We start from the raw sequence: 14,551 nt of genomic DNA, 5'->3' as shown, positions 1-14,551 counted from the left end.
CATATACACATGCAGGCAAATTACCCATACACATAAAAATAATTTAAAATCAATATTTAAAAAAAGGTTATGAAACTCCTCCAGCTGCTGTGAGTGAGAGTGGGTCTGTGTTTTGCTCTCCAAGTGCTATAATTCCAGGCCCATGCCAGCATATGTGGCTTTTAGGTGGAATGTTTAGGTTTGAGTTATATGATGAATGCCATAAATGGATTTAAATAGTAGAAGGGTTTTATTAGGAAACAAACAAACCTATGTAGCAGTAGTAGTTCTAACAATAGTTCCAAGTTCCTTAGAGAGATGTGCCTAGACAGGTTTTAGGAAAAATATCCTTAGGTTTCTTTCTTTCTTCCTTTCTTTCTTTCTTTCTTTCTTTTTCTTTCTTTCTTTCTTTTTCTTTCTTTCTTTCTTTCTTTCTTTCTTTCTTTCTTTCTTTTTTTCTTCTTTGCATTGGGGAAGCTGGGATAGGAGTTCCTACAGCAACCTACAGAATAAAGATTATTTCTTACTTCTGTAGACTTTAGAGCAGTGGTTCTCAATCCTCCACAGGGGTCGCCTAAGATAATTAGAAAACACAGATATTTACATTACAATTCATAACAGTAGTAAACATACTTCTTTGAAGCGCCCACCTCGACCAGCAAGGAAGACGCTTGTCCTCTGGGGATTGGTGGAGCATGAAATACCTTATTAGCATGGATATCACTCAGTCTGATAACTGCCGGAGAAATGCCAACACATGCGCATTACAGGTGTTTATCACCAATGACCACCGGATGTTGGCGCCATCTTTAGCCGTTCCCTACACTTCTTCGTACAGTAACTACTTCATACTTCATAACAGTACAGTTATGAAGTAGCAACAAAGTAATTTTATGGTTGGAGGTCACCTCAGCATTAAGAACTGTTTTTAAGAGTGGTAGCACTAGGAAGGTTGAGAACCAGTGCTTTAGGGGGAGGGGTCCCTGAGCTTAGCAGTTCAGCGATGGTACTAAATGGAATATAAGGACATGACTCAGGTGACCTTGGGCTGGAGGTCAGCGAGCCAGTCCTATCCTTCTGCTCTACTATGGGGCTTCGGCCGGCCATGAGCTTAGGGGAGGTACTACATAGAAGAAAAGGTGAGGCTGATCCACTCCACTCAGGAGGCATCAGTGATCCAACATCAGTTACTTTTCTTTTTTCTTTTTTTTTTTTCCGGAGCTGGGGACCGAACCCAGGGCCTTGCGGTTGCTAGGCAAGCACTCTACCACTGAGCTAAATCCCCAACCCCAATCAGTTACTTTTCTTATTCTGTGAAGAAAATATCGGCCAAGAGCAACTGAAGGAAAGGGTTATTTTGGCTCGCAGTTTGAGAGCACAATCCACGGCTGGGAAGACATTCTGGTAAGATCCTAAGGTAGCTGGGCCCACTGCAGCGACGGTCAGGAAGCAGATAGAAACGAATGCTCAGCTCATATTTTTCTTTTTTATTCAATTTAGAACCCCATCCCATAATAGTGTAACCCACATTTAGAGTGGGTCTTCTCCACCTCAATTGCCCCAATCTAGAAACCCACAGACAAGCCCAGAGATTTGCCCCCTAAGTGACTTTAGATCCCGTCTAAGGATAATATTCACCATGACATCTACTATTATTATGGTTATAGAACTGTCATCTGAAAATTCCTTTGAAATAATGTAACATTTTGTTATTGTAACCAATTTGAGAAAACTAATGTTTTTTAATTAGATATATTTCTTTATTTACATTTCTTTTTTTTTTTTTTCTTTTTTTCGGAGCTGGGGACCGAACCCAGGGCCTTGTGCTTGCTAGGCAAGTGCTCTACCACTGAGCTAAATCCCCAACCTCTCTTTATTTACATTTCAAATGTTATTCCCTTCCCCAGTTTCCTGTCCATAAGCCCCCATCCCCTCCCCCTCCTGAAAACTAATGTTAATAGGGGAGATAACAAAATAATTGGAAGAAAATCTTATTTCATGAATTATGGAGAAAAGAACTAACTAATCACATAGCTGACAGAGTAGTAACACTTGTAGGACTAAGAGTCCAATGTAGAAGGAACATTAGAAACCAGGAGTATGACACCAATTTAGGCTGGACTTCAAAAAAACCAAAGCCAACCAATCAACCAGCCAACCAACCAACCAAACACCTCCAGACTAGTCAGTCTTAGCAACACTAACATATATGCTTAGCATGTAGGAGGTCCTACCTCCACATAAAAGTAAAGGTCAGGTGCAGTGGTGTACACCTGTAATGCTAGAATTTAGGTGTTGGGGGCAGAGGGATTAGGAATTCAGAACCAGCCCTGAATAACAGTTTGATAGAGAATGAGATCCTGTATCAAACAAAACCAAATAAAATTGTGAAGGATCTTAAAAAAGTGTCGTATGACTAAGCATGCTGGTTTGTACCTATAGAAATTGTCCTAGCGGGGTTGGGGATTTAGCTCAGTGGTAGAGCACTTACCTAGCAAGCGCAAGGCCCTGGGTTTGGTCCCCAGCTCCGAAAAAAAAAATAAAAAAAAAAAAAAAAAAAATTGTCCTAGCACAGATGGTGTCCTTATGTACACCACTTTAGTGACACCTGCAAAATCTTCAGCCTTTTTTTTCTCTTCTGCTTTATTGAGGCAGGGTTTCTTTGTGTGCCCCCCGGCTGTCCAGAAACTAGCTCTGTACATCAGGCTAGCTTCGAACTTGAGATATACTTGCCTCTGCCAGCACGTTTTACCTAGTCTTCATAATGATTATATTTTCCTAATTGTGTCTTGTGGGTTTTTGTTCTTATACCACTCCCAGTTGTCCCTTAAATCCAACTCTCCAAAATCTTTGAAGGCAAGATGGCTTTTTACGTTCAGGCCTCTGCATCCTGAACTAAAGGCTTCTGCACTACCTGGCAACAAAAACAGTATCTTTCTGTAATTTATGCTGGTCTCCAACTAAAGGCAATCCTCCCGCTTCAGCTCTCAGGATGCTAGGATTATATGCATGAACCACCACGCCAGACTTTCAAGTCAGACCCTTAGTTCTTTATCCTCTATCTAGCCCGATGCGCCTTGACTCCGCCACATACCGGAGAAAAGGCTTTTCTTTTATCTGAGCACTGGCAGCCTTGTTAAGTACCAGCCCACCTAGCGTAGAGCAGGGTGCCGGAAGTTGCTCATCCCAGCCCGGAAGTTGCTCACGCCCCACACCCTGCCAGAACGCCGGGTGTGGGGTTGTCATAGGGTCTCAAAGGCCCAGTGGCGGCCGCCCTGGGGAGGGGCGCGGTCCACAGCGGCCTTAGGACCGGGGTAGGCCGCGGCGCACAGCGTGCGACGCGGGGTAACGGGAACCTCGAGTCCCGCACTAATTGGAGCCGACTCGGCGCTGGAGGGATCGGCGGGAAATGGCGGACGAGGCGTTGTTTTTGCTTCTCCATAACGAGATGGTGTCCGGAGTATATAAGTCCGCCGAGCAGGGGGAAGTGGTGAGTGCCGCCACGCACCCTGGGGTCATGCAGCGACACTTGCTTCCATTCCTCTCCCGTCCCGCGAACGTAGACGCCCAGTAGGTTAGACCGAAGTGGTCCACCTAGAGGCATCCCACAGAATATAATCTGTCTGTCGGCCGTCTCCTCCGAGATTGAATCTTTCATCCATTTCTGTTTTGTCTTCAGTTTGGTGTGTTCGTGTCCGTATGTTCCTTTGAGTGCATGCCGCAGAATTTTATTCTTGACCTTGTTAATATTTACCTAGAATCTAAATTTTACCGAGAGCTGATTTTGACATTCCTGCCTATTTCCTGCTGCTCCCAACAGTTTTAGAGCCCCACTACAGACTGTCCCTGGAAGACCTTTCTCCTATCTTGATTCAGGATACCACTTCACACAACTCCAGGGCCAAAGCCTGAAGAACCTTGGGGTTAAAGCAAGGAAACGTTGCAAGGTTTTTAGCAACAATTATGAAGCCACTTAAATTTACTACTTAAAATACTTAGTGTTCATTAAGTCAGAGCTGGTTTTAGGAGTTACTTTCCAAGATGACTTTCCTATTCCAGTGGTCTCTGTGACTTCCACTACAGCATTCCATGGCGAGAGCCAGGAGGTGCCTGAAGGTTATGGTGCAGCCCACCCTCTTCAGCTTCAGAAATCTCAAAGTCGACCTCCAGACTCAGGCTTGGCTGGATAAGCAAGTGGATATGCAGATAGATCAGACAGCAGGCTGTTACTGCCTTTGATGAGTACATGGAACCCCTAGATGATGCAGAAAACATTCTTAAAGTCAAGAAAACAACAAGGTCTCATACTCAAATGAGATAATATCCTTCTGCTACCAAGTGTTTTCCAGCTAGAAATGGTCAAGGAATCCAGTGAGGTAGAAGGCAATGAGTGTTTTTAAAGGCATCTTCTACTGGGAGCACAGTGTGTGTGGATGGGTATTGCTTGTGTACTGATTCTGTTCCTGGTCCCTGAGCAGGCCAGAAAGGTGAGAGAAGTTCTGGAGTCAATTGTCTACTTCTGTCAGGTGGGTTCCAGGGCTCAGTGCAGGTTTCAGTCTCTAACAAATAGAGTCCAGCACCTTTACCCAGTGAGCCATCTCACTGGCTTTTATTTTTTTTCCTTCTTCTAATTGAAAGAATTTTTTAATGTGTATGGATGTTTTGCTTGTATATGTCTGTACATCATTACCTATGCCTGGGGAGGCTAGAAGAAGGCATCAGATTCCCCAGAACTAAGTTACAGATGATTGTGAGTTGCCATGTGGGTGCTGGGAGTTGAACCCAGGTCCTCTGGAGGAGCAGCCAGCTCTTAAAGGCTAAGTCATGTGTCTTAGCCCCCTGCTATTGTTCTAAGCTCAGGAATAGTTCTGTTAGCTGTTAAGAGAAAAACAGCATGATGGACAAGCTATGTCAGCTGCTGCCAGGAGAAGGGAAATGAAAATAAGAGAAAACACCAATTCGGTTTATAGTAGTTAAGTAGACAGGCACGTAGCAAGTGGAGAGGGGCTTCAGAAAACTAGTGAAAAGCCCAGAGTCCTGGGAAAGCCTGCCTGCTTTGGGCCGGTATCCAAGAAAAAGATAAGAAAAGTAAAAGAAAAGCTTTCAGTAACTTAGAAAAGGGGCGGGCTCTCGGGCATTAGCCCCACAGTGCTGGGTGACAGAAGCAGCTGCAAGTGTCTGCCCCATTTTTTAAAACATACACTTTAAAATTTTTACGTATTTATCTTCTGCGCATGAATTTTTTTCTCCCCTGTGTGTTGTGCAACGCGTGCATGCCTGGTGCCTGAGAAGGCCAGACAAATGTCATCAGATCCCCTGGGACTGGAGTTACATGTTGTTGTGAGCTGTTATGTGGTGGTTGGCGATTTAACCTAGGTCCTCTGGCAGGGACCAGTGAATTTAACTGCTGAGCCATTTCTCTTAGAATGTATGTGTGCATGTGCTAGTGCCATCTTCAATTTATATTTTAGCATTTCAAAATTGTCACTGTATATACTAGCGGAAGACTCCCCTGATAAAGGTGCTTCCTGTCAAACCTACGGACCTGAGTTGGATTCCTGGGACCCACGTGGTGGAAGTGGCAAACCAGCTCAAACGGTTTGTCCTCTGACTCCCATGTGCATTGTGAGCACATACAACATACACACATACACGTAAGACATTGTGAGCACATACAACATACACACATACACGTAAGACATTGTGAGCACATACAACACACACACAAGTACATGTAAGACAAATTTAGGACTGTTGAGTTGCCTACTTACAAAGGATTTCTTTACTTCCTGGGCCTCATATGGTGGGAAGAGAGAACTAATGCTCAGAGGTTTCTCTTCATTCCACTGGTGTGCTGTGGCATGTCCGCTCCACCGCCCCATACACCGAGCCAGCAGGGCTGGTGCCAGTGCCTGCCTGTGCCTGCTGAGCCATGTTCCTGTCCTCTGAGTTCTCTGCTACTGGTTTAAAACACACATGTCCTAGGAGTCTAAGAGTATTCAAAATCACTTTTTGTTTTGTTTTTTAATAGGAAAATGGACGGTGTATTACTAAGCTGGAAAACATGGGGTTTCGAGTGGGACAAGGATTGATAGAAAGGTGAGCAGTGTGGATTTGAGAATTTTCTTCCAGGTAGGTTATGAACCCAGAAGATCCATTTCAAACCATTGCACAGAGCATACTTTGATTTTAATTCCCAGTTTTTAATTTTCATTGTTATAGTTGATAGATTGAAAATTACTGTTAAGGGGCTGCTGGTATATCAGTAGTAGATCATGCGTTGTGCAAGCACAAGGCCCTGAGTTCCATTACAGAAAATAAAATCCTCGTTAGAGCTGGTCTTAGTTAAATTCTGTTTATGGACATGGCCTTGTGTGTAACCTATCTGGGTGCCACATAACCACTCTTGTGGTCATCCCCAAGGACTGGGATTGTAACTGTTCTCTGGATGCCCAGCTTCACTTTCTATGTTTCGGCAATTGAGGAAGACCTGGTTTACATGTATAATTTTTAATGAAAACATTAATATATTGAGATACCTATTTGCAGTCTCATTGCATTTTTTGCTTATGGCTTAGTAGATTTTTAAAATCTAAATGGAATTTTGTTTAACTGCATAGGAATAGAAAAATGTGTGTTTATGGGTTACGTTTTGTTTTTCAAGGCAGGGTTTTTCTGTGTAGCCTTGGCTGTTCTGGAACTCATTCTGTAGACCAGGCTGGCCTAGAGCTCACAAAGATTCTTCTGCTTCTGCTTCTTAAGTGCTGACTGAAAAGGCGCGACACCATCACCTCACCTGGCTGGATCACTTATTTTTCCCTGAGTTTATAAATAGTTGAATTTATATTAGATAAATTTTACATAAAAATAATTCAGTCATTCATCTATCCATCCATCCATCTATCTATCCATCCATCCATCTATTTATTTTTGAGATAGAGTCTCATACGGTAGCCCAGCCTGCACTGGAACTAATGTAGCCCAGGTTGGCTTCAAACCTGTGAAGCAAGCGCAGCCTCCAGAGAGTTTAAGTTCTAGGCCCAAACCACCATGCTCATCTAGGTGTCTTTTGCTGCTCATTCGATAGTTTGAAGTGTAACAGCAAGTATGGCTGGCTGATAGCTAAGAGTCTCTTGAGCTCCGTAATCATATACAGGCTGCAGACGCAGTGAGGTGAGATTGTGACTGTACCTAAATGTAGGAATTAGTTAATAATTTGCTCCTCTTGGGAGAGTAAGAAAAAAACTTCCTCCTTTGTTTTCTTTGGGAGAAATATATTATATTACTTCTAATTGATCTTCTTAGGTTTACAAAAGATACTGCAAGGTTCAAGGATGAATTAGACATCATGAAGTTCATATGTAAAGATTTTTGGACTACAGTATTCAAGAAACAAATTGACAATCTAAGGACAAATCATCAGGTATTTAGATAAACCTTTGCTGTTGTTTCTAAGACCTATTTCTTAAAAGTCACTAAATGTCCTTCCTATCAGTTCTTAGCTGTTACTGTGTGTGTGTGTGAGTGCAGGAGTTGTTTCTCCAGGATCCAGTTCAGATTGTGAGGCTTGCGCTGCTCTTACTCGCTGAGCTCTCTTTGTTGGCCCTTACTTTGTTATTTAAATTAGATTACTTCGAGGATTTATTTTTATGTATGTACTTGCATACATGAAAGCATTTTGTATATTCAGTGCCCAGAATAAGGTCAGATCCCTGGCAACTGCAGTTACCAAGGGTTGTGACTGCAGTGTGCACATTGGGCACTGAACCTAATCTTCATAGCTGAGTCATCTTTCTTACCAACCCACTAGAATTTGTTCTGAAGTAAACTTTATGTTCTTCTAATGTTATTGAGAAGTCAGTCTTTATGTCTAGTAGGGTAAAGTAAATAAGGAGAGGGCAGCAGTTCTCAGTAATTATAGCTGTTTCTTTCCTTTAGTTACAGAAGTTGTGTTAAAATTTAAAATGTAGCAAATGGGGGCTGGAAAGATGGCTCAGTGGTTAAGTGCATTTATTGCTCTTCCAGAGGACCTGAGTGTCGTTCCTATCACCGGTGACAAGTGTCTCAGAGCCTTCTGAAAGTTCAGCTCCAGGATTCAATGAGTCTGGCTTCTTTGGGAATCTGTGTGCATGCACACACATATACACATAAACACATAATTAAAAAAAATAACTCAGGTGCTCACAACTGCCCGTGATTCCAGCTCCAGGCTCCAGGGGATCTTTTCTCATCTCAGTGAGCAGCTGCACTCGCACATTCCCTTACACAGACATAAAGACACACACAGATAATTCATAAAAGATGAGTCCTGGCTGGAGAGATGGCTCAGTGGGTCCAGAGGTCCTGAGTTCAATTCCCATCAACCACATGGTGGCTTATAACCATTTGTAACAGGATTCAATACCCTCTTCTCGTGTGTCTGATGCCAGCTAGAATGTACTCATATACATAAAATAAATAATTCTTTAAAAAAAGATAAATCTTAAAAAAGGACTTGCTTGGGTATGCGGTGGTTGGTTTATATTCTATTGATTGATTGATTGATTGATTGATTGGCCGACTTACCTACCTGCCTAACCAGAGACTCAATCTGTAGCTCCCTGCTGACTCTGTGGTGGAATCGTAGACATGGGAACCTCACCTGCCTCGGGTGAGGTAATCTTCACGGACGCCAGGCTGCACTGACTTTTCATACTGCTTTTGTATTTTGAAACAGGGCATATATGTTCTTCAGGACAACAAATTTCGACTACTCATTCAGCTGTCTGCAGGAAAACAGTATTTAGAACATGCATCCAAGGTATTTAATGGAATTTGGTTTTGTATTGAAAAAAGGAATTACAGGGAAATTTACAAAATCAATCACAACAGATTCAAATTAAACAGTGATTTTAGCAATTCATTGAGAAGCTTGAGTTCTTAAGTTTATGTTCCTTTTTCTTCTTCAAGGAGAGGGAAGTTTGTAGGCCCCCTTCCTCTTTTAGAGAATTATTTATTTTATGTATATGAGTACACTGTAGCTGTCTTCAGACACACCAGAAGAGGGCATCAGATCCCATTACAGATCTGTCTATATGGTTGTGAGCCATCATGTAGTTGCTGGGAATTGAACGCAGGATTTTTGGAAGAGCAGTCAGTGAGCCATCTCTCCAGCCCCAAGTACATGTTCTTAAATAATCTTTTTATTAAAGCAGATCTTTTTTTTCTATTTTATTTTATTATTTTAGTGTACCAGTGTTTTCGCCTCCTTTAATACTGTGCAGATTATGTGCCTAATGCCTGAGGAGGTGGTGAGTTCCTATGTGCTGGGAATTAAAGTCAGGTCCTTTGCAAGAACAGTAAGTGCACTTAGCCCCTGAGCCAACTCTCCAGCTCCCTCTTTTTTCCTTAACCAAATAAAAAATCCAAGTTAAAAGTGTCCATTAATAAACTGCTCCAATAAGTAGTGTTTACTTGTATCATTTTGTTCCAGTAAAAATAAAAATGGACCGGTGGTTACTGGATCTAGTGTGGCACCGCACCATGCTACCCCAGGCATTCTATAGCCTAGCACGGCTTCCAGAACTGAGACTGCTTGTCTCTCTGCCAGCCGGGAACTTTGCTCACATCCCCTGTAGCCCAGTTTCAAAGCTCTAGAAACTTGTAGTTTAACAATTAGATTTATATGTTAAATTCTCAATCTATAATACGTCCAAACAATAAATTCACTGACAATTAATAAAGATAGAAACCGCCCATGTAGACAGGATAAATCAACCCAGTCCACCTGGGTCTGGATCATCCTGCTCCGTGCTCTCCATCTTCATTTCTCCCGCTTCTCCTCCTCCTCCATCCTTCCTAGACTTTTCCCCACCTACCCTTCCTTCTCATCTAGTGATAGACTTTGCCTTATCCTGTACCTGCTTTGCTGCATAATGACATCATTTTACACCATTTTGTTTAGGCCATTTTCTCTGCAGCAGGAGACATGTTGACCATCAGCTCCTGTGTACCTGAGTCTCGCAGTAGAGACCAATAAGAGAAACACTACTTCTGAGTGCCAGGAAATGCAGACTTGTTACTCATTCCTTAGTATGATGTGGTCGCCTCAGTAAAGATGCTCAGACATGCAGACATTACCTGGGCCGAATTAGTTAACCTCAGAGTTTATCATCATCTTTGGTAGGCTAAAATGTTTAAGAACTGTAATTGTCATTTGTTTGTAAAAGTTTATTTTACATTAAGTATATCTATGTCTCTAGACCTTAGTCTTACAACGATATCAGTGAATAAACAGGTGGACTAAAGAAAAGTAACAAATTTCAGGTTTTTGCCGTTTCTTTTGCTTTGTATTTTTTCTTTTTGTTTTTCTGTTTGTTTGTTTTTTGAAGTAGAGACAGGATCTCACTATGTAGCCTGGCTAGTCTGATACTTGATGGTGACTAGACTGGCCTGGAACTCAAAAGAGATGGTCTGCCTCTGCCTCTGGGGTGCTAGGATTAAAGACCCGTGTCACTATGTCTGTCAGAATAACGAATGTTAATATATGAGTTCCTTCAAAAGAATGAATATATCTAGGGAAGTATAACTTGTTATTTATCTATAATTACTTGCTCATACCTTAATTTTTTATTAATTTTTAAAATTACCATACAAAATAGGTTTCATGATTCCTCTTTTATGTACACTTTGTTCTTGCTGGTTTTCCTTGCCCCTGCCTCCCCTACTCCCTGTGCTGACTCCACTAATGAAGTAGCCTGCCTTCTGCCTTCATGTCACATGTTTCATATTGCCCTTTTTTTTTTAAAGATTTATTTATTATTTATATGAATATACTATTGCTGTCTGCAGACACACCAGAAGAGGGCATCGGATCTCATTACAGATGGTCGTGAGCCACCATGTGGTTGCTAGGAATTGAACTCAGGACCTCTGGAAGAGCAGCCAGTGCTCTTAACCACTGAGCCATCTCTCCAGCCCCTCATATTGTCCTTTTTTATTTCTCTCCCATATCAGAAATTGTTTGCAGATACAGTAATGATGTTTTTATGGTAAATATATGTGTTTTGTTATTTTTCTTTTTATTAATCACATTTTACTATTTTTAGTTCTCATTTAACTTTGGGATATCTTAATTTCTTCAGCTTTGAAGAATGAGTTAATTTTTTTCTGGGGGACTGCATTGATGGTTTGGTAGTTAAGAGCCCTTACCATATAGCCCAATCTGATCTCTTGCTTTTAATAACCCTCTTGCCTGACCCTCTCCAGTGCTAACATTATAACCAAGCACCAGCTTCATAGTTCTGCTGTAAGGCTTTTGTGTTATTTTGTTTGTGTGTTTGAGACAGGGTTTCTCTGTGTAGCCCCGGCTATCCGGGCACTCACCAGTGTATGTGCTGCCAATGCCTGGCCTAGGCATACGTTTTAAACAAGATGAGATGTTTTGCTGTTTGTTTTTTTTTAATTGAGTTCTTATAACTCCATGTCCCTTCAAATGCTTATTTCACCTTAGTCCCTTCCAGCCTCTCATACGAGGTAGGAGAGAAAGGTTAGAGGAGAAAGGGGCTGGACCTCTTAGACTACTTGCCGATTAGGGACGTTAAGCCCTTGGGGCAAGGCCAGTCTTCCTCGTGAGAATGTCTTCAACTTCTCTTTGCTCACTGGACAGCGGGGAAACAACAGCAAGCAGGACAGGCAGCACTTTTCATGGAACACCCGCCTTTCTCCCTCCAGGGATGGGCATAGTGGGTTCTGGAAAGCCTCTCAAAAGTTCCCAGAATCCCAAACGTAAACTGTCTGCAGCTGGAAAATCCATGCCCCTGCTATCGAATGAGGCAGAGAGAAAGCATAATCGCTTGCCTGATGCAGCCTCTTATCCCACAGCTGGGATTAAAACAAAAACATATTCACATACCATAACTGGATTCTTCTTTTTTTTTTTTTTTTCTTTTTTCTTTTTTTCGGAGCTGGGGACCGAACCCAGGGACTTGCGCTTGCTAGGCAAGCGCTCTACCACTGAGCTAAATCCCCAACCCCCATAACTGGATTCTTAAAGAAATGAAAACTCTAGCTACCATGTGGTTGTTGGAAGCTGGCTGTGGTAGCACGTTCCTGTAATCTCAGTACTTGGGAGACAGAAGCACAAAGACATAGTACGCTTGAGGCCTGACTGACCTATATGAGACACTGACTCAAAAGGTGAAAAAACAAAAAGAAAGTGTAGAGTCTTTGCTTAGTCAGCTGCATTTATAAGAAGGTGAAACAGGCGAGAAATGAGGACGCTAAAGTGATTAGAGAAAGAACTAAGTGTTGTACTGCAAGTGTCTAGTTAGATCCCTGCACACAGCATGGAGAATGCTTACAAGCCATGTCTGCTGTTCTGTGAACTAAATGGATTTCTCTGCTTTTGTTACTACACTAGATTCAGAGTCTTACTGTGCAGCACCAGATTGGTCAAGCTTAAATCATGTGTGCCCGGGCTTTAGTTACAGTTAGATTTACTTCTAACAGCTCTTTCACCATAGCTCTGCTGTTCCTTTCTTTTGCATTAGTGGTGTGTGTGTGTGTGTGTGTGTGTGTGTGTGTGTGTGTGTGTGTTGGGGGGGTCCCTATATGTTGCTCAGATTGGCTTCCAGTTCTTGCCTCAAGAAATGCTCCTCCAGCCTTAGCCCGAGTACTGATAGTACAGATGTGTACTACCATTGGCTTTTCATGCCTTTTTTCCTTTTGGTTTTTTGAGGTAGGGTTTCACTGTGTAGCTCTGGCTGTCTTAGAACTCACTGTGTAGTTCAGGCTAGCCTCCAACTCACAGAGACCCGCCTGCCCCTGCTTCCCAGTGTCACAGCTCCTCCTCCCTTGCCCTTTGCTGCTGCTCTCACCTCCTTGCCATCCTCTTCTTCCCTTCTCCCTTATAAACACAGCAGTGCTTTCTTGATGCCATAGCTTAAAAGCAGCTCCGTGTTTATCAGTCGCTTCATTGTTTCAGTAATAGTAAATCCTTACTTTTTCCCTCCTTTTTAGTATCTAGCGTTTACATGTGGCTTAATCAGAGGTGGCTTGTCAAACTTGGGAATAAAAAGTATTGTGACAGCTGAAGTATCTTCAATGCCTGCCTGTAAGTTTAACGTATTTGTCTTATATATACATATATATTTCACTTTCTCTTTTAAACCTAGAGGAGACTAAAAATGTTGACACCTTCACTTCAGTGTCCTGTATCTCACATTTATGTATTATCTTCTCCCTGAAGCTGCTAAGCAAGAATAAGATTGAGTTGAATTTTACTGTATTACTTTTCTGCCCATTGACAAAGTAGTAATGAAATACTCAGCCTCACCAAGCATGGTGACTCACACCTTCAATCCCAGCATTCAGGAAACAGAGGCAGGTCAATCTTGGTAAGTTTGAAGCTTGCCTGATCTGGTCAACATGCTGAGCCCCAAGCCAGGGCTACATAGTAAGACCCTGTCTCAAAACAGAGAAAGAAAGGGAGGGAGAGGGGAGAGAGAGAGAAAGGAAACAGAGATATAGAGACAGACCTAGGATGTAGGAAAGACACCTCCTCATAAAACAGATAATTATGCGGTGGGCTAGACTTTATTGAATACCTTAAGGACTGTGAAAAGACCTCTGACATAGCAAGTTCTTTTTTTTTTTTTTTTTAAGATATATTTATTTTATTTATAAGTACACTGTAGTTGTCTACAGACACACCAGAAGAGGGCATCAAGTCTCATTACAGATGGTCATGAGCCACCATGTGGTTGCTGGGAATTGAACTCAGGACCTCTGGAAGAGCAACCAGTGCTCTTTACCATTGAGCCATGTCTCCAGCCCCATAGCAAGTTCTTTGAGTGAAACAACTTCCTGAATAGACATGAGTATGTGTGCTTGATTTCCTTAGGCCTGAAGTCAAAGAATAATGGTTGGTTCTGCTTCCCTTTCAGGCAAATTCCAGGTGATGATACAGAAGCTGTAGAGTGAGGTGGTGACTCCTGGGCAGAACATTGTGCATCCTGATTTCACCTTCTCGTTGGATATCTGCGTTGGAGCAAATCGTTAGCTCACCAGAGTCACTAGAGCAAATCAAAGTAGATACAGGTCCTTTGACATAAACTAACTGAACTGTTCAAAGCGATTTCAGTGAACTAAACGCCAAGATGCCAGGCTCTTCATTTTAAACATCTTTATTTCCGTAGTATGATAAGCATTTAACCATCAATTGGGAAGTGAAACTCAGGGTGTGTTGAATTGCTGTATAAAAAAGTACGTGTCAATCAGAATAGTTTGTGTTCAAATGACCAAAATTTGTTGAAGTATAAATCTGTTTTAGTTATTTAAAACAAACAAACCAGTATGTTAAATTAAGCTTCATTTTTATTGTATTGCTTATAATTTATTTCTGTCAAGAGAATTCCTATGCTTATATAAGGATTTCATTTATACATTGTGTATATATGTGTATATATAAATACATGCATTACTGTCTAAATTGCTTGAAAGTTTAATTTACTTTAATAGATTTCAGTCCTTAAGCTTCTACTGATTTAATCAAAGTGAAATGTAGATTAGTTTAATTGTGAATTTGGTAACT

The 14,551-nt window shown here is 41.8% G+C and overlaps 1 protein-coding gene across 1 annotated transcript; it reads left to right on the top strand.

Annotated features, from left to right (window-relative positions):
• The first annotated feature begins 3,174 nt into the window (after nt 1-3,174).
• Trappc6b (trafficking protein particle complex 6B) lies at nt 3,175-14,449 on the top strand. The gene is made up of 6 exons (XM_032907789.1): nt 3,175-3,469; nt 6,011-6,078; nt 7,285-7,402; nt 8,696-8,779; nt 12,979-13,072; nt 13,905-14,449. The coding sequence occupies exons 1-6, from the start codon at nt 3,389-3,391 to the stop codon at nt 13,934-13,936; spliced, it is 477 nt and encodes a 158-aa protein (XP_032763680.1). The 5' UTR covers nt 3,175-3,388; the 3' UTR covers nt 13,937-14,449.
• The last annotated feature ends 102 nt before the right edge of the window (nt 14,450-14,551 follow it).

The sequence above is a fragment of the Rattus rattus genome, chromosome 7 (genome assembly GCF_011064425.1).
Source record: "Rattus rattus isolate New Zealand chromosome 7, Rrattus_CSIRO_v1, whole genome shotgun sequence".
Taxonomy (NCBI): domain Eukaryota; kingdom Metazoa; phylum Chordata; class Mammalia; order Rodentia; family Muridae; genus Rattus; species Rattus rattus.
The sequence above is the reverse complement of the archived record's forward strand: the minus strand, read 5'-3'. Positions and strand labels throughout refer to the sequence as shown.

Coding starts and splice junctions, on each gene's coding strand:
- Trappc6b (XM_032907789.1), top strand. CDS start 3,389: ATGGCGGACGAGGCGTTGTTTTTGCTTCTCCATAACGAGATGGTGTCC. Junction 3,470..6,010: donor CCGCCGAGCAGGGGGAAGTG/GTGAGTGCCGCC, acceptor GTTTTTTAATAG/GAAAATGGACGGTGTATTAC. Junction 8,780..12,978: donor ATTTAGAACATGCATCCAAG/GTATTTAATGGA, acceptor CCTCCTTTTTAG/TATCTAGCGTTTACATGTGG.